Source organism: Silurus aristotelis, assembly GCF_946808225.1.
Source record: "Silurus aristotelis genome assembly, chromosome: 25".
Classification (NCBI taxonomy): domain Eukaryota; kingdom Metazoa; phylum Chordata; class Actinopteri; order Siluriformes; family Siluridae; genus Silurus; species Silurus aristotelis.
In genome coordinates this window covers 11373069-11392254 of record NC_139598.1, presented here as the reverse complement: position 1 = coordinate 11392254, position 19186 = coordinate 11373069, and the positions used below count along the sequence as shown (strand labels likewise).

Sequence of the window (19186 nt, the reverse complement as noted above, 5' to 3'; positions counted from 1 at the left end):
ATATGCAAGGCCTTCCTGGAACAAGACATCTTCTTTAAGGAAGCAAATTTGGCTCTAAAACCTTTTAGGATTGATAGTGCCTTTCCAGATGTTCAAGCTGCACCATACAATCAGAGATGCATGCTTTGGTATTAAAGCATACAAATATTAAATAAATTAAATAAATGTATAGGTATTCTAATTTCTCTATGAAATCATGTATCATATCTCTATGTAAAGTTAGGATTTTGCTTTAACAGATATTTTCCGGTTTATCTTTCCCTTACTTTCTTGAGTCAAGTAAAAAAAAGATCTTTTTTTTTTTCTCTCCAACAAGGCCATGTTTCTTTAAATGAAGGATGGGTAGCAGTGTTAAAGCAAGACAGGAAAATTGATCAGTTAAAAGACAGTGGTAGCAAGAAGAAGTAGACAGTTTGAAGACCATTTAATTTTATACTTACTGTTATTGTAGTTGAAAATATTCCTGTAGCCAAAAATTGTCATCATTATAATGATCGGAACAGTAGCCTTTTTTTAATCCAGTTACCGATCTCTTAATCACTCTTGTAAGCCACTGATAATTTATTTTCTTCTAATTTAGTTTTCTTTGTAAATACTATTTTGTTTTCTCATACTTAAAGCAATATTTTGATCTTGCATCAGTTTAATGCAAGATGTTTCTTGTTACCCCATGAAAGACTCTGCTCTATGACCACAAACTAATCTGTTTAGTAATCTCTATCTACTGTGCCTCCTCCTGCTGTGTGTACTACTTTGTAATCTCTCTCCCCACAGGTGTCTAGCATATGGTCATTAGACTGCTTTGACCTAATAAGATTGTAATCCATGCCCTACCAGGAAACCATCTACAATTCATGCTTTAATTCAAAATTGTTTTGTAAACTGTAAAGAAATTGAATATTAAAAAAGGCTAGGCAAAAAACACCAATTAACACCACTCTTGGTAAAATATTATATCAGTCCTCATTTGCAATCTAAAAATTGACAAAATCTATGTCTATTTCCAAAAGAAACAACTAAGGATTTACAATACTTGTAGATTAATAAACCTAAAATAATTTCAGAGAAAGTGGATAACCCTAGATTTGGTATGGTGCCCATGACACTGGTTTAGGTATCCCATGAAAGTATCTCAAATAATATTGGAATTGTATTCTTAATTGCTATAATTTTTACTTGGGCTGATTTGCTTGATTGAAACTGCTTTTTGCTTACATGCATGTAAAGAAAAGAACAGAAGGTTTACAGCACTAATCAGATTATGAAGGGTTCTCTCTCTCTGTGTGTGTGTGTGTGTGTGTGTGTGTGTGTGTGTGTGTGTGTGTGTGTGTGTGTGTGTGTGTGTGTGTGTGTGTGTGTGTGTGTGTGCACGCATGTGTGTATACTTAATAAGGCACTGTATGCCAGCAAGGCAGTGTTTTTATTAACATTATTGCTTGAAAACTTCGAAAAGATGCAGGTTAAACACACAATTGTCATGTGTTTATTTAAAAAATAAAAATAAAGATATGAATGAATTAATAAATATAAATTATATGGTTTTATAAATTATAAATATAAATTGTATAGTTTAATTGTATAGCATCCATAATGAGACAATACCAGAGATGACAGAGTCAAGAATATAATCTATAAAATATCATGAGGAACCAGAATCAAAAGGTAAGTCATCTTCTTCTAAGTCACAGTGAATTGCATAATTAGAAATAAATACAGCACAGTCTGCAGAGGCAGTGTGATGTTCCCACAGAAGTCAAATCCATCCAAGCCCCATGTCACAATGTGACATAAAGCATCTGTTGTTCATGTCTTGGAGCTGGATACCACTGCACACCTTCAGAGGTCTTGTGGAGAAATGACAGGGCTATTTTGGTGGCACAAGGAGGGTCCAGACAATATAAGGCTTGTGGTTTATATGTTACTTTTTTATGCTTTTATTTTTTTATTAAATAAACAGACATGGAGATGTGTGTTTGTGTGCTGTTGTTGAAGTGAGTGACTGAGTAAGTGAGTAGAATGGTTTCCTTTGTTTTGTGGCATGTATATTTGAGAGTCAGATCAGATAAAGCAAAACAATGTCTTGTATTTAATCTGTGTGATATGTTGTGTCTTTTCAGATTACTGTAAGAGTAGAGTAATGAATGTGTGCCCCCTATTTGTGGATGTATTTTACATGGCTGTTTAGTCAGCTGCTCATTTCTAATATATTTAACTAAAAATATATATACTTTTAAAATATATGTTCATAAATAAATAGTTCCCCATGCTATGGAAATTATGAATCTTTTTGCAATTCAAACAAGTTGATTTGTTCATAAAGGTTTGCTACAGAAGGTAGAACATGTATCTACAGAAAAACAGTCACCTGAGTTAAAGATCTAACCTGGAACAATGAATACAGTAGCATTGCACTCTGTTATTCCAGTGTTGTCTTGTTTTCATTTAAATAATGCCATCTAGAGTATGAGGGCGGTCCAGCACAGATGTTGGGTAAAGAGACCTGTGACACAGGCCTACATATGAAATTCAGAAATATCCTGTCTTCCACCAACAACCATGCCATTTTCAAGGTTGGAAAAGAATACATTATGATTTCTAATGTGAGGTAATTGGGCTTAAGAATATGGGCTTTGTATCTGCTTTATTTTATGACTAGTGTTGCCCTCAAAAGGTTGATTGAATTGGAATGAAAACTAAGTTAGTATCCTGTCAGAACTCCTGTGTTTGTTACTCATCTCTTTAGCATGGATGAAAGTTTGAAACAACTTTGATTTTATGAATATGTAACATTGTTTATAAAATCATGAATTTGATATGTGAACAACGTCTTGAAGTTCTGCAATCATGTAACCATGTCTGTTGGTTAACCCTAACTGTTGGTAACCCTAACTATTTGACAGATCGGTGGTGAAAATCTGTAATCTGGTCAAATATTTATTTAAAAATGTTAATACCCTCCAGCCTGCATCCAGAGCAATGGGGCCACAGTTTAATCAACACTATGAAACAATAGAAGATATGGATATACTGTAGCTTTCACTAAAATTGAACAATTGCAAATGTGAATAAGTCTGATTTTATTAACATATTAGTATGCAGTGAGACATTATAAGATACATACAGATCAATTGCAAAGCAAAGAAAAAAAAATTTGCATATTAAATGTGAAAAGGTAAATATGGTATTTGTCAACAAGAAAGGATGGATGGTGCCTATTTAAGTAAAATCTAAGAAAAAAGTTGGCTTGGTGATGCTTTCAAAGAGACATGTTCTCTATAATGCAGTGGGTCTCAATCACAGTCCTGCGAACTCCATGCAAAACACATTCTGTTTTTGCTCTAGTCTAAAACTTCAGAATCAGCTTATCAAAGGCTTTAAACAGATCTAATTATTGATTAATGTGGTGCAGGTTGTCCGCATGACTGGGGCTAAGAGTTACTGCTAATGTATACTGACAGCAGGGGTGTATAAAGTGAAATAAAAATTCATGCATATCATACTTAAGTACATTTTGGCAAAATTTCTACTTTACTGAAGTATAAATGTTTGTCACATTTACTTATTTTTTTTATGCAAACAGCTTCTTTTATCCCTATATATTCCAACATTTCCACAAATACTTTTTACCTTTTATTCAGAGAAAGCAAGTTGCTGTTTTATAATAAGAAAACAACCTTTTTTGTAAGAAATACACAAGAAGTGTACATAAGTGTTTCATTTACAGACAACAGTAATAAAAAAATTAAGAAATTAAGGAGTAGAAACTGATTTTAAAACATAGGAAGAATAACATTTATTTTTGTTCTTTTTCTTTTTTTTTAAAGATACTGTTAGGTTTTTTCCACTGAAGGCACCCTTGTTTAATACATAAATCAAACACTGTTGAAATTAATGTCTATTCTTTCCCTCAATTATTCTAGTCTTCAGGCAATCCTTTGTAAAAAGAAAAAAAAAAGAATGCATTCTCTGTTATAGGCACCTACTAACTAACTACATTTCTTTACTTGAGATATTAAGACATGAAAATGTATATATTTGTGTTTGTGGCTTTTTTATATTTAGGAAGTAATAGTTCATATTGTTATGTTCCACATAGGGTTGGTGGCTATAATCATAATTAATGTAACATGTAGTGTGTTGTAGCTTAAAAAAAACATTCAGTGTAACAACACAACTTTGTCTCCAAAAAAACAAACAAAAAAAAAACAAAGAAATAATATTAAACAGGAAATTCTGATATTATATTTAAAAAATCTAAAGAATTGTATTGGTTGTGTTCCCCTCTTTTAAGTAAAACATGTTTGTGTTTGACTAGATTATGTCAAAGTGTGTTTTTTACTAGACTACCTAAATAAGCAAGTGTGTTAGTATATTAATTAACAATGAGCTTTTAAATTTTATTTTATTTTTTGTTACAAATGCTTGATCCTTATGTTTTGGCTTACATTTCTTAATAAGCTTGGTGCCATTTCACTGATTTCATAACCCAAATCTGCAAATTATTTGAGTATTCAGCTTACCTGAACTAGAATATAGGCCAAATCTTAAACTGTCGATCCCAGACTTCTCATCTTTTATTCATTCATTAATTCACCCACAGACAGACAGACAGACAGACAGACAGACAGACAGACAGACAGACAGACAGACAGACACATGCATGCGCGCGCGCGCACACACACACACACACACACACACACACACACACACACACACACACATTTTAAAAACTCATATACACACATTCCTAAATCTGAAGTCTCACCTGTATACAGCAGTCTCCCAATGTACTCTTTTTACACACACACACACACACACACACACACACACTCCCACCCATAAACCCTCACACACACACAAACACATTCACCCTCACACCCTCTTTTACACACACACCCACACAGCCCATCTAGTCACTGTCTCTATCATGATCCTCCTCTGCAAGCACCAGCTCTGAATCATCTCCTGCCTCTAACATCTCAGCAATTTTCTCCATTTCTTCCATCTCTCCTTCCTCCATCTCCATCTCTTCTTCCTCTTCTCCTTCCATTACTCCATTCTCTACATCCTCTGTTTCCCCACCCACTTCTACCATTTCTGTACCTTGGATTTCTATCTCCCCTTCACGGATTTTCTTTACATGAAAGGTGAACGGTGGCACCTTGTACACGGCGGTTTTAGACCGAGCATAAATGGTGTGATCAGGTGTGAAAGATTTCACGATCTTCTTCTGTGAGCTTTTAAGCTTCTCTTTGCGCTCTGGGTTGACAGTCATACGAGTGCTAAGTTTGCCCATTTTCTTCTCAATGTTGTGACGTGTCTTTTCCAGGTTCTCTCGGGTCTTCTGCCTAGTCTTCTCCAAGTTCTCTTTGGTCTTTTGCTTGGTTTTTTCTAAGTTTTCTTTGGTCTTCATTCGTGTCTTCTCCAAGTTCTCTTTGGTCTTTTGTTTGGTTTTCTCAAGGTTCTCCTTTGTCTTTTGCTTGGTTTTCTCCATCTTTTGCTTGGAGAAAGCTGTTTTGATATTTTGTACCCGTTGAAGGCTGCTGCGTTTGATTCGTTCTGCTCGGGTCTCTTCAATAGTCTCCTCAATTTCCACTTCTTCTTCATCAGATGACAGGTCAAGCTTTTCTCCCCCAGCCTCTTCACCTTCCTCCATAACAGCTTTTTGCTCCAGCTCACCCTCACCCTCTGCAGCCTGTGATACTTTTAGGGATTTGGCCACTGTGGTCTTAGAAGAAAGCTTCACTTCATCCTATAGAAGCACAAAAACAGATTAAAAAAGATAGCACAAAATTTTTTTAAGAAAAACAAACAAACAAACAATATATACTTTTTTATCATGTGTAAGTATGCATATTTTCTAAATAATCATATGCTCTATAAAAAAATTAACATAAATTAAAAGTGTAAAAAATATGTACATACAGGTGAGGTATGCATATTAAAAAGTAAATTAAAAGTGACATTGTATAATAGCTATTGTACTTTATGATCCATAGGGACTTTACTTTCACTGGTGACAAATGGTTTACTATGCATAGCCTACTTGTTAATTAAAAGTTAGAAAATTTCTGGATTTGGCCATTTAAGCAATTATCCACCAACAATGGAGTTACTTGTAAGGTGTGTGTGTGTGTGTGTGTGTGTGTGTGTGTGTGTGTGTGTGTGTGTGTGTGTGTGTGTGTGTGTGTGTGTGTGTGTGTGTGTGTGTGTAACTGAAAAAACAGTAGTATTGAATTAGTGTACTATGTGAAGTACAGCATCCGGGCATATCAGCGTTTTTTCTTCTAACGCAACTATGGCCTTATTTTCTCTCCTGCATCTCTGTTACATTGTCATGTTCATGTCCTCAGGACAAAGACTTGAAACATGTAACAGATCTCTCCTTGAGCAAGTGCTGCCAACATTTTTAATTCTATTTTTGCTTCTTAATAGCCCTATTGTCTTGAGGCTTGTGTTGCATGTGATCATCATTCACACACACACACACACACACACACACACACACACACACACACACACACACACACACATGAACACACAAAAACTCCACTGAGGCAGATCTGGAAACACAGCTGGAATGGTGTTTAAATTATAGATTAGCTGTCTCTTTTGTTGTATTTTTTTAAATTCTCTTCTCTTCCCTACCCACATCTGTCCCACCCAGGCTTTCAACCTTCTCTCATTCTTTGCATTCCATTCAAGGAAGCCCCTAGTTCCTGTACACAGGACACAGCATTTGCTTTGTGTAGCACACATTTTTTCCAATCATTTGTTGCACTGAATATTTCTGCTTTGCATGCATTGTTTGTTTCTTTGTCCTCATTTATTCCATTACAAAAGGCTTATTAATTGTGCTGTGGATTTCGGTTGTTTGATCAAATTTATTCAGATATTCGCTAAACAGAAATGAATGTATCACAAAAATTATTTATCATTATTAAGTCCTCATTGTTGGAATATCAGGTATATTGGCACTTCTTCAAGTTTTACATTGTGGTTTAATAATTAGTGTCAGTAATGGGATCAGGGACAGCAGTTCCTACGTAAACAGCATTCTCTGAAGAAAACTAAAACAGAAGGACAGGAACATGGAAAACATGTAACAGGAAGTCAGGAAATCACCACCTCCAGTCAGAAACCAAAGTCCCACCCCTCTCATTAATGTTTCTTTGTTTTATTTCACAGACAGGAAGATAAACAAACTTGGTCCTGAGAACACAGAGGGGTGGTGTGGTGAGGAACAGTTTTCCAGGCAAAGGTAACTCTGGAAAGGAGAGGATTAAACTCCCATCCTCAGATGTAGAGACTATAGAGCTTCTTTCATTGAACAAATTATTTTGATATAGTGTTCACCATATAACAATTGGCACTAAACAAAGACAAATTTTGTTCGTGGATAATATGCTTAAGTGAATATTAATAGTTTAAATAATGTTTTTAAATTTCATGCTTATCTATAGAAGCATTTTCAAATTACAGGTGCTTAACTCCACTGTATCTTGTATGTATCCCGAAATCATACATCTTTTACCACAAAGAAGAACATTAAAATTGTCATGCCAAGATCCAGTGGGAACTCCACTTCTCCAGAACACAACATTGCTCACAAACATGCAGACTACATCCTCCAGAACCTCTCACTCACCTGACTACCAACAATGCACACCTGTTTCCAAACACTCAATGACTATTTCAGAATTACACTCAATGTATGATTACCTCACTTACCAAGCCTTTTGTTTCTACAGCATGTTTATGATCCTGTATTGTAAGCTTGCATTGCTTCCTGTTTTTGCACTTTTAATTTTGTTTTTGAATTGATTTCTGTTGATTGTATGGCTTCCAATAAATTTAATGTAAATAACCAAAAGGTGCTAAAACCAACAACGTAGTTTCAGTAACAATTTATAGTCTTTTTAGATGTTCTACAGATAATAAACTCTGTAGACTACTTTTCAATACCTTTAACAACTTGCCTTAAATCTTAGATATTGATTATAAATGGACTACATACAAAAAGGTGATAGGACTAAGAGAAAGCTCATAGTCTATGATTTATATCTCAGGCAGTAACAGCAATAAACTGGCGGTCATGAACTGCACACGGATCCACTGAGTTAATCATAATTTTTGATCTATTTAGCCTTTTTGTCATAACAATATTGTGATGCTGCACCCTGTAGAGGCCTAGTCCGACTTTCCAACCCTCACTGTCAAAATGGCTTCAATTTTGTCCAGTGGCAGTAAGGAGGAGTGAAATAGAAACACAGTTTCCGAAAACTTGTACAAACATAAACAACAGATGACTTTTCATGAGCCTTGTGTGAACTAAATAAAACACAGGCAGAAACAGAGATTTTGGATATGAAATGATCATCATCTATTGCAGTGTGTGTGTGTGTGTGTGTGTGTGTGTGTGTGTGTGTGTGTGTGTGTGTGTGTGTGTGTGTGTGTGTGTGTGTGTGTGTGTTTATATGCCAGTGAGCTAAGAGCTGGCTTTGAGCCTGGCAGTCAGCAAAAACCTTTTATCTATCACATCCCTCCCTTTTTTAACCTCAGTTTTTGCACGGTAAGACTCACTGTTAGTGATGGTGCTGCAGTGCAAACAGACTTGTTTTGTTCATTTTAGTATGGGTTTCTGGATATATTTTTATAATGAGGAAAAGTTCTTAAAACTATTTTACTTTGGTGTGTGGGTGTGTATAGATACTGGGAAGTTTCCACTGGCTAACAGAGGGCTCTCTCTTTAGCCACATATGAAGAGTTCTTTTACATCTGTTTAACTGCAACCAGCCATGGTGCCACTGTAAGAGAGGAATCTCTCTCCCTGTGTGTGTGTGTGTGTGTGTGTGTGTGTGTGTGTGTGTGTGTGTGTGTGTGTGTGTGTGTGTGTGTGTGTGTGTGTGCGCGCGTGTGTGTGTGTGTGTGGGGGGGGGGGGTAATTTGGGAAAGGGAAGAACACTGGGGTATTCTCTGGGTATACAAATATTGTGAGTGGTAAGGGAATCATCCTTGGTTGCTATATCTTTGTTTAAACCAAACAACAAAATTAAAGTAATCTCATACAAACCCTGTGACGAAAAAAAAATCAGTTTTCCCAGTATATCAGAGGGCAAAGTATATATAAAAAAATAATTAAAGAAATCTTTAACCCACATGAATTTAAGCCTGAATACACATACTTTTTGAACAGATACTATGGCATCTCCTGATTCTGCCCTGTTATTTTGGACTCAGCCCAGCTACAGTCACTGTTGCCATGGAGTTAAACTTTCCAAAAACAATGAAAGGGGAGAGAGGGTGGTGTCTACAATGAGATTTATAACTTTGTGGAATGTCAGTGTGCATACACCTACCATTCATAAAATAGTGTTAAACATAACATTTTATATAAAATACAAACATAAAAAATACCTACATTGTTTACTGAAAACACCCATTATTGCCATTATACTTATGTAATGATATATATATATATATATTTTTTTTTTTTATCTCACATAACTGTATTATTTCTAATAGAAATAGAAGATAGAAAAAACCTGACTAAGATCTATAGACATTTAAGTATCAGAAAATAATTCAAACTAAAGAAACATGTGTCCAATGGCTAAGGAAGCATAGTGAAAGTCACCAGCATGAAGGAACTACATGGACCATTCTTCTGCTGAACAAGGAAGTATGTTGACCAGATCACATTGTACTGATATATGAGGTTATTCCTCCATTTACAGTATGTACCCTACAGAGGCATCAACTTTTAAAGTGAGCATTCAAATGAAAATGTTAATGTGTTGCCAGTGTGTGATACATAATGCAATATTGTAAATTTGGACATAAATGTTATCAGTGCATCATAGTGTGTTTCATCTACTAAAAAACAACTATGAGATAAGCAGAATTATTGCATGTATACTCTAGCCAGTGTGAAGTTCGGTTATCTGTTATATTTGTTATTAATAACTGGGGTATATTCTTATATCTTTTTACAATTCGTGCTATAAAAAGTTAACTGTATCTATAACTGCTAATTTCCAATCAGACTGCCATTGGCATTTTAAAACCTACCAGCTATACATAGCAGTTGCAAGAGGCCAATCCAGACCCATATGAGTCAATTCCATGACGTATCATGAAAAATGTAAAAGGAAAATTAAAAAGTCCTGTATGCATTATGCAGGTTTGCATCATTGAAAGGAAACAGGCTCTAGTGTTGTATGGCTGGTGCAGCAGTGAACAGTGCAGGGTACAGTGATGGAAACCTACTCAATCCTGTGGCTCTTAGCCACATACTTGCAGGTCAGTAAACACTAAGGAATGTGGAAAACTCTGAGCAGATAATATAGGGGAAGAACCCAACCTATTTTGAAGAATGAATTTAAAGTTAACAGTGGAGCTAGTAAGCAAATATTGCACTGGTTGATAGCAAAGACTAGGGATAGTAAACATAAAAGTATCACAAGAAGTGGAACGCTATTACCAACTTTGAAAAACAGGTGGTCACAATCTGCTAAACGAATAGCACAATGTGGTGTAGGAGTGAGGGCCTTAGGAAATTATTATTTATTGCAAACATATCACTTTGTAATTTTTTTTTCTCTGGCATGTGCCATGATCTTTACAGCCCCTGGAGGTTAGGAGGGGTGAAATAAAACTACTTTTGCATGAAATATGCACATCACAGTTGGCAGAAAGAAAATAAAATTTGTTTAAGCAATGAGATGAGCTAAACCTTAAACAGGTTTCTATGATAAATCTCCAAAGACATGTGCAAAGCAACAAAGAAGGAAAGCCTAAAAAAAGACCCTCAGTTATCTGTTAAAGGTCCATTCTAGAAATAGCAAGCTAGAACCTCTTGAGCCATTTTTGTAAATCAGAGGAGCAAAGAATGAAAGAAGGCGTACATGCAAAATGGTTGGAAAAAAAGACCAAGCAGTGAGACGTGCCAAGTAAAAGCCATGTATGGTCACATAAACCAAGTCTGAACAGAGCAGCAAGGATTTCACTGAGTGCTGCTGCTTTATGAGCTATCAGTATTGGCCAGTAGCCCTTTATCAAGCATGGAAATAAACCAAAAAAGAAAACAGGACCCTTATTTCTCTCCTCCCAGAAATCTTACTAGTATCTAATGAAATATATAGCAAATACAGTCCTGGTGTCTTTTCCTTCCTATAAGTGTGTGTGTGTGTGTGTGTGTGTGTGTGTGTGTGTGTGTGTGTGTGTGTGTGTGTGTGTGTGTGTGTGTGTGTGTGTGTGTCTCATTCGCTTTTACCCTATATGCTTTCCCTCTAATTATTAGACACAATCTATCCTGAATAGTCCTTAACAAATGATAATATTAAATGGTGGGTGATATATATATATATATATATATATATATATATATATATATATATATATATATATATATATATATATATATATACAGTTTAAGCTTAATTCCACAGTCACACTGTGCCTTAACCAATCTTGTAATCTGTATGGTTAATCATGGCAGCAGCTCCCAGTAGATGCATGACATCGAAAATGGAGAAAACCTAAAGTGCACGTTAATTTATATAAATAATATAAAAAATGAGTTCGAAAAAGAATAATGATTGGTGTTTGAGAATATTCTTGTCAGTGCGAGCAAGACTGTCTGTGTGTGGGTGGGGTATGAGAGCAGAAGACAGAAAATTAAAGGAGGGAGGATGCCTAAGGGATAGATCAGCCTGGTAAATATGTGCTTCATTAAATAACCAAGCCTCAATACCACCTCTCTCTCTTTCTCTCTCCCCTTTCTCTCTCTCTTTCATTCCCTCTCTGTACCTAAACAGAAATTTACTTTAAGTTGTTTGTCAAAAAGACTTTTAACTTATTTACATCTTTATTTATATTAATATATGTAAATTCATTCATGTCAATGTCCATTTAGCTATTAGTAAATATGAGTAGAGGTAATTCAGTGGGTATATGAGTTCCTTCTATTTGAGGAAGAACTCTTGATAAATTAACTCTGAGCTAAATTGGAAGGCTATGCACTCTAACTCCATAACACATTCTATCATTGGTGAACTATCAGAAAAGGCTAGTTACAAAGAACAAAATGAACGTGAATTAAAGCCAATGTAGGATGCACAGCATTTCTGTGGTGACATCAGCAATATTCACTATACCTTAAAGTGTCTGACATAGAGAACTTGAAAGATCTAATAAAAAAGGGAAACTCCCCAACTCTGTCCAATTTAGCTAATATTTTCTTCAACAAAGCATTTAAGAATTATTTAAAAGCATTTAACTAAGTTAACATTTGCTTAATTTCCAAGAATTTAATTTGATAAACACATTCATTTTGGTTGCTAAATATTACTTCTGACAAACCTGGCTATCATCAAAACTATGTAGAAATTAAAGTTTACTGCTGTTCCAATTCTACAACTCTGCTATTCCCCTCCCCTCACTGTATGAGTCAGACTGTGGAAACTCTGAATATTTTTGTGTCACTGTTCAAAGCTGTAAGCTATTACACATTACAGCATTCAGGTTCTAGCTCAAGATATAATTTAGTCAAACCAGACCAGCTGTCAGTTGAATGAAAATCTTTTATTAAATTTATTTCTGTCTCATTCTAACTTGCCTTTTGCCTTTCCTTCACTTTATTACTGCTTTTTCCATTTGCTGTTCTCATACTTTCCACTATCGCAGCTCTTTGCTCTACATTTAACTGTTGCAAGCCACTTCACCTCTCTATACTGTTCATATCACCCTTGGAATTTTATAAGACATCTTGACACACAGAACACATTCTCTGGGACACACTTTCTTTTCAATTAAGTAAAAAATATAAGTATTGCTATATTGTCATAATTGTGCATGATTGAACAAAGTATATCAGATCAAATAAGTCATAATGTATCATGAAAGCATGTATTTGGGGGGTTTGTGTCTGAACTGGGTGTGGTACAAGGAATGGTCAGGAGGATCAGAATGCTTCTCACATGACAATATTTATGTGCAAGAATTAAAATGTTTATTATATATTCTCATATATTTCTCATTAATATTTCATATTTTGATTATTTATAGTTTTTAAATTATAGATGTCTAAATCACAAAATAGCCTATAAACACTTAAATGCAATCAAAGAATCAAGGTTCCCTCATAGAGTCATACTTTTTAACCTTAATTTTCATTGAGAATCTCACCTAAAAAACAGGTAATTTGTTTAAACACACATATAATCTCAAATACTCTTTCACAGTTCTCACCTGGTATATCATGACTTTAAAGTTCTTCCTCTTGAGTAGCTCATTCTCATTGCTTTCAAGCCGCTTTATTTGGCTGCCCTGCTTCTCCAGGTTACTGCGTACTGTCTTTACATTTACGCTTACTTTGCGCACTTTCTCTAGCATCTTGTTCACCGAGTTGGCTGTTGTAGTGTGACTTTTGGTCAGTTTGGTGAGCTCCCCCTCAATTCCACAGACTGATCGCTCCATCTCTTGCTGCCGGGCCTCCAGGCCGGACTGTGTCTGCTGAATCTGGTCCACTCTACCGATAATCTTATCCAGCAGAGACAGAATCATCACCCCATTCATCTGCCCGTTATTTTTGTTTTCATCCTCTGCCCCTTCTTTTTCCACCATTTCCTTTGATTTGGCCTCTGTTGTTGCCTCTTCTTCATCATCAGATGGTGGAAGGTTAAGTTCATCATCTGAGATCTCAGTGAGCATTTTGTGCTGCTCAGTGTCTGGGTGCAGGCTGGGCAGTTCTAACACTTCCATGGCAAGTTTCTAACCAAAGGTAAAACAATGAAGTGGTAAAAAAGATTTTCAGCTGTTTGTGTCCTTGTGCCCACTTTGGAGATTAGCTTGAGTTACCACCTCTTGTTTAAACAGTTACTAAAATTCTCCTGAGAAATATCCCACTTTCCACCTCTCACGCTGTGCTGTCAAGGCTCTGGGCAGCAGGAATACAGGGACACAAATGGGCAAATGCTCTGGGACACCCTCACAAATTTCCTTCTTTCTCCTCCTACTTTGTCTATCTCCCTCCCCCTGATTTTGCTTTTGCTGCTCTCTCTTACCCCCCCCCCCCTCTCTCTCTCTCTCTCTCTGTCTCCCTACCGCCCTCTCTTTCTCTCCCTCTTTCCTTTGCTCATATATGCATGTCTGTGTATGTTTGTGTGTGTGGGAGAGCACATTACTCCACCCAACGGCCTGCTATGGGGAAGGCAAATATAGAGAAGTTTTTTGGAATCTTTAGCATGGTTATGTGTAAAAAGGGAGCAGAGGCAGGCAGGCACAGACACAGCTTGAAGTGGAATGCAGATCCAAAGTTACAGGGTTTATGAAATCCCAAAGGGATTTTCCCATTTGCCAAGGATTTTTCCATAGAGCAGAGTAATTGAGGAGAGGTTATTGGAAAGCAAGTACAGAGTAAACATTTTTTTTTTACAATCTTCCTACTTCTGGAAATTGTAGGATAATTGTTTTGCATTAGGAAGGTTTGAGCAAATAGCAAAAATTACTAACACAAAATACTATATAGTCCTGTGAAAATGAAAGTACACTATCTTTGAATTTAATGTTTTAACAAAAACTAAATCATCAGGTCCTTAGCTGGTCTAAGAATTAGGTTAATATAACTTCATATGAACAACAACACATGACTGCCTTGAAACCTTTGTCCAGGACCTGGACACCTCGGTGTGCAGGTCAGGAAAGAACAGCAGACCACGATGTGGAGGTTGTGAAGTAGGTTGCAGAAAGCATTTATCAAGCTTTCTAGACAAAACTGCTAATCTGGTCAGCTAGCCAAGACAGATCTAGCTTGACAATGGCCTAAGTCACAACCTCTACAAGTTCTTGATCTCTGATTTGCCAAAAGTGCCCCCATTCCCCCCCTCCTTAGAGCACGAGAGGCGGAGCTGAATGCTCTCGTTGCATGGGGAAGAAACTGCCGTAGGAGGCATGAGAAATACAGGGCTTACTTTTGGTGATCCTCTGTCCAATACAAAAAGGAGATAATGTGAGACCACAGATAAAAATTTTTGTTTAGCAGACAGTGATTACCTGAGTACCTTTACTCTTATAGAGTCCTGAGATATGGAATTACAAAGTAACTCAAAGTATAGAGTGTTACAACAGTGTTAAAAATGTGTGTGACAATATGTGACATGTGAGCCAGTTTTATCTTTTACTCTTATCTATCTATTTTTAGACCGAATATTGATCATCTATAAATATATGGGGACATTTAGTCCACTCTCTGAGAAAAATCTATTTTATGTCAGTTATAGTTCAACTAATTTGACAGCTTCGTTTTTTCTGAAAACTATTTTTCTTGCCAGCTAGTATGTCAGAAATTAGTTACTTAGTTAATTGGATAATTAGATACTGGAAATAGGTAAATGCTGTCATTAAATAGAAATGTGTGTTTTGTGACATTTTTAGTTATACCTGTACTATTTTTGTGTTTTGCATATTTTTAAGTTATATTTCGTACACTGGGTAAATAATATTTTATATAATATTTTACAACCCTGAATATAAGATTATAAAGTAATTTTACAATACTTATTATTATGTATTATTTATTATTATTATTATTATTATTATTAATAATAATTATTATTATTTATTATAATTAATAATGTGTACTTTTATATAGAAATAATAAAAACTATAAATTATAGTTATTTTATAGATTCTACATAGAACTTCTATTACAAGAAACAGTGCTTCAGTGTATAACTGGATTTACCTTAAAACATTTTATTACAGACTGAAGCTCAATTTCTTCATTTTACAAATTATTTATTTAATTATATACATTTTCCGAATTATTTATGAAAAAACAGTGCAAGTGACATTACATTTACTAGCCTATAGCTTTTTTTTTAAATAATTGTGAATGTGGAGATAAAAAGAATGTCAAATGCCACTGTTGGACCATGAGTTAAAGCTGAGTCTAAATATACACGTGTCTCATTACAGGGTCAGTGCTACATATTTCTTTTTTCCCCCCCTCACAATTCTAAACAATGTGCTGCTGCCAAAGGATTGTCTGGTTAGAAAACGGAATGTGTAGGTATTCTGGTGTTCCTAATTAAGTGTACAGTGAGTGGATGTTAAGGTTACATAAAAGCATATACCATTTTGATAAACTGAATAATAAAAACTAAAGTTTAATTCCAGAAATAAAACAGAATTTTGTAAAGTACATATAGGCCAGTGGACATTTGAGGTAGAGAGGTAAGATAGCCTACAACAGCAGAGGAGCACATCATAACTGACACCTGTCAGCCAAGAAGAAGCATCTGAGGCTATCATCAGCACAGACTGTCCAAAACTGACCAGTTAAAGACTGGAAATAGGTTACTTTTAGGTTTTTGTTAACATTACCCAAAACTAATAACTTATATCTTCCTGATTTTTTGCACTGTGCTGCTGCCACATCGTTATTTACAGGTGTTCCTAAAAAAGTTGACAGTGATTGTATGTACTATATGATTACAAAAATAATTAAATGTTTTATGATGTTGCAAATACAAGCAAGGGTGGAAAATATGTGGTATCGTACTTACTAACATGTCCCAATGTGTGAACACTGGACAGACTAAAATTTGAGCCAAGCTTTCCTAACTTGGTAAAGTCCTGGTTGCTAGCCAAGCCTGGTCTCTAAGTATCAGGGGAAAGAGGAACATTCAGCCTGCCTAGTCTCTTTATTGTACATGCTATGAACTTAAGGAAAAAAGTTTCCTTTAGCTTTTTTCAGACACTTATGTGTTCTAGCTTTCCAGGTAGGATGGCATCTATTCTGAGGTTTTATTTAGAACATTTCAGCTTGCTGGAGGGAAATGTTTTTTATATGTGTCTAGGAGAAATTCATCATGTGCTAATTTAAAAAATGACAGAGATAGAGAAAGTTAGAGTGTGTGTGTGTGTGTGTGTGTGTGTGTGTGTGTGTGTGTGTGTGTGTGTGTGTGTGTGTGTGTGTGTGTGTGTGTGTGTGGTGGTTTTTTACATCAGGTGATTTTAACATCAGACAACTGTTGTTGATGACAAATCATGTCTTGTTAAGTAGTTAAACAACAGTGTGCTGATTAACATGCAAAGGTAGAACACATGGTAGAGAAAGTACCAACTGTAACACTGAGGAATATATGACTAAAACAAATACAGTAAGTCCTGTATGATAACTTGCATTCACTTACATAAACTTTTGGTTTCAGCTGTCATACAAGCTGTTTTTGTGAACTTTCATGTACTGTTGACTTTAGATAATGTCATGTTTGAGCACCAAACCCCTGGGATTTAGTGCTTTTGAGTGCCAGAAAATACAATGTATTCAATACAATACAATACAATATTCAATACAATGTACAATGTGTTAAATCTGTAAATTACTGTTTATAGTCCTAAAATACCATTATATTTTATTTATGTAAATCATGTAAACACTGTATATCCTGCACTTGCTGATATTGCACTCTGGTTAAACTCAAACTGCAGTTTGTTGCCTTGTACTTGTACATTTGTAATGACAATAAATTTGAATCGAATCTAATCTAATCTAAAGGGTGTAGTAAAGAGTAAAGTAAAGTAAAGCGTGGTCACACCAAATATTGATTTGATTTGGATTTCTCTTGTGTTCATTTACTTTACTTTTTTTTTTTACAGTGCTGTATATTTAAAAAAAGATAAGTAAAGGAACTGTCCAAAATGCATGTTACAGAATCCCCCAATCAACCCAACTCTTTCTATGGTTATGTCATCCTGTGTTTGTATATTGGGTGTTTAGGGTGCTCTTTGTGAAACTTTTTGTTGTATGACATTCCCTTTCAGGAACTCAAACTGCATCAACAATGCTTTGGGAATGCTTCCACATTGTCCACGCTCTGAATCACGTGTGTATTTCTTCAAATGGAAAGCACAGCGTCACCGGCGGTTTGACGTCACGACCAGGGAGCTATAAAAACGTGGACTATTCAGCATGTCGTCATATTTTTACGGACACTTTGTTTTTTTGCTTTTGTTCTGCTAGGATTTTGTGTTTTGCCTGAATTTGTTTTTGTGATTTAAGACTTTAAATATATACCTTGCTGGCATCCTGCATTTGGGTCCAACTCCCCGCACCCTGACACCTGGAGACGTTTTTTGTCATCCTTTATATTGTGGATTGTGAGATCCATTTCTTTATTTATTCCTTCCCTGAAAATATGTCACTAATGATGATACTAATCTTGATTTAGGTTTTTCATTGTATACCTTTACAATGATTCTTTTAACAGCTGATGTTAATTTTTATTGACTCACCTGTTCATTGTCTTGTTGTCAAATTGTGTAATGATTGTTGACAGGCATATGAAAAGAGTAGCCTGGGCTAATGACAGACTGAATATGTCAGTGAAGAAGTTTGCCAGCTGACCAGCACAAAAACTAGAGCAAATACATCTTTAGGTAATAAGAAAGGATGGACAACAGTGGAAGAGTCAATACTGTAGCCTTGGTCAAAGTGAAATTAAAAGTGGTAAAGCACTGCTAGTTGGGAGAGACAGTGTTGTTGGTATGTGTTCAGTAATGGTCTGGATGCCTTTCCACAAATGTTCTTGCTGTAGAAGTGCTCCTCAATAAAAAAAGTATATGATTGCTTAGGTCTCCTAATGCCCCATTTCAGCTTGGCTCTGACCATGCTATAGTCATCACCAGATTTAAAAGCAGCATCTCTTGCTTTCAGCAGGAGTCAACCCTCAAAATTCGTTCAAAGAAAATAAAGCCATTTTTCTTCTTCTTTTGGCTTCTTCCATTAGGGGTCGCCATAGCGGATCATCCATCTCCATACCCCCCTGTCCTCTACATCTACCTCTTTCAAACCAACTACCAGCATGACCTCCCCCACCACATCCCTAAATCTCCTCTTCGGTCTTCCTCTTTTTCTCCTGCCTGTTACCTCTATCCTCAGGATTCTTCTACCGATATACCCCATGTCCCTCATCAATCTTATTCGTGCTTCCCTCACTTTTTCTCCAAAATGTCCTACATGCACTGTACCTCTAATAAACTCATTTCTAATCTTGTCCATCCAATCTCAGCATCCTCAACTCTGCCACCTCCAGCTTCACCTACTGTATTTTAGTCAATGCCACTGTCTTTAAACCATACAACATAGCAGGTCTCACCACAGTCCTATAAACTTTCCCTT

General features: G+C 35.8%; 1 protein-coding gene across 1 annotated transcript; it reads right to left on the bottom strand.

Annotated features, from left to right (window-relative positions):
* Positions 1–3060: 3060 nt before the first annotated feature.
* cavin1b (caveolae associated protein 1b) lies at positions 3061–13989 on the bottom strand. Its single transcript, XM_083529981.1, has 2 exons — positions 13252–13989; positions 3061–5752 (listed from the first exon to the last, which is right to left on the bottom strand). Exons 1-2 carry the CDS (start codon positions 13762–13764, stop codon positions 4910–4912), a joined length of 1356 nt encoding a protein of 451 aa, XP_083386107.1. The 5' UTR covers positions 13765–13989; the 3' UTR covers positions 3061–4909.
* Positions 13990–19186: the final 5197 nt, after the last annotated feature.

Coding starts and splice junctions, on each gene's coding strand:
- cavin1b (XM_083529981.1), bottom strand. CDS start 13,764: ATGGAAGTGTTAGAACTGCCCAGCCTGCACCCAGACACTGAGCAGCAC. Junction 5,753..13,251: donor TTAAAGTCATGATATACCAG/GTGAGAACTGTG, acceptor GTGCTTCTATAG/GATGAAGTGAAGCTTTCTTC.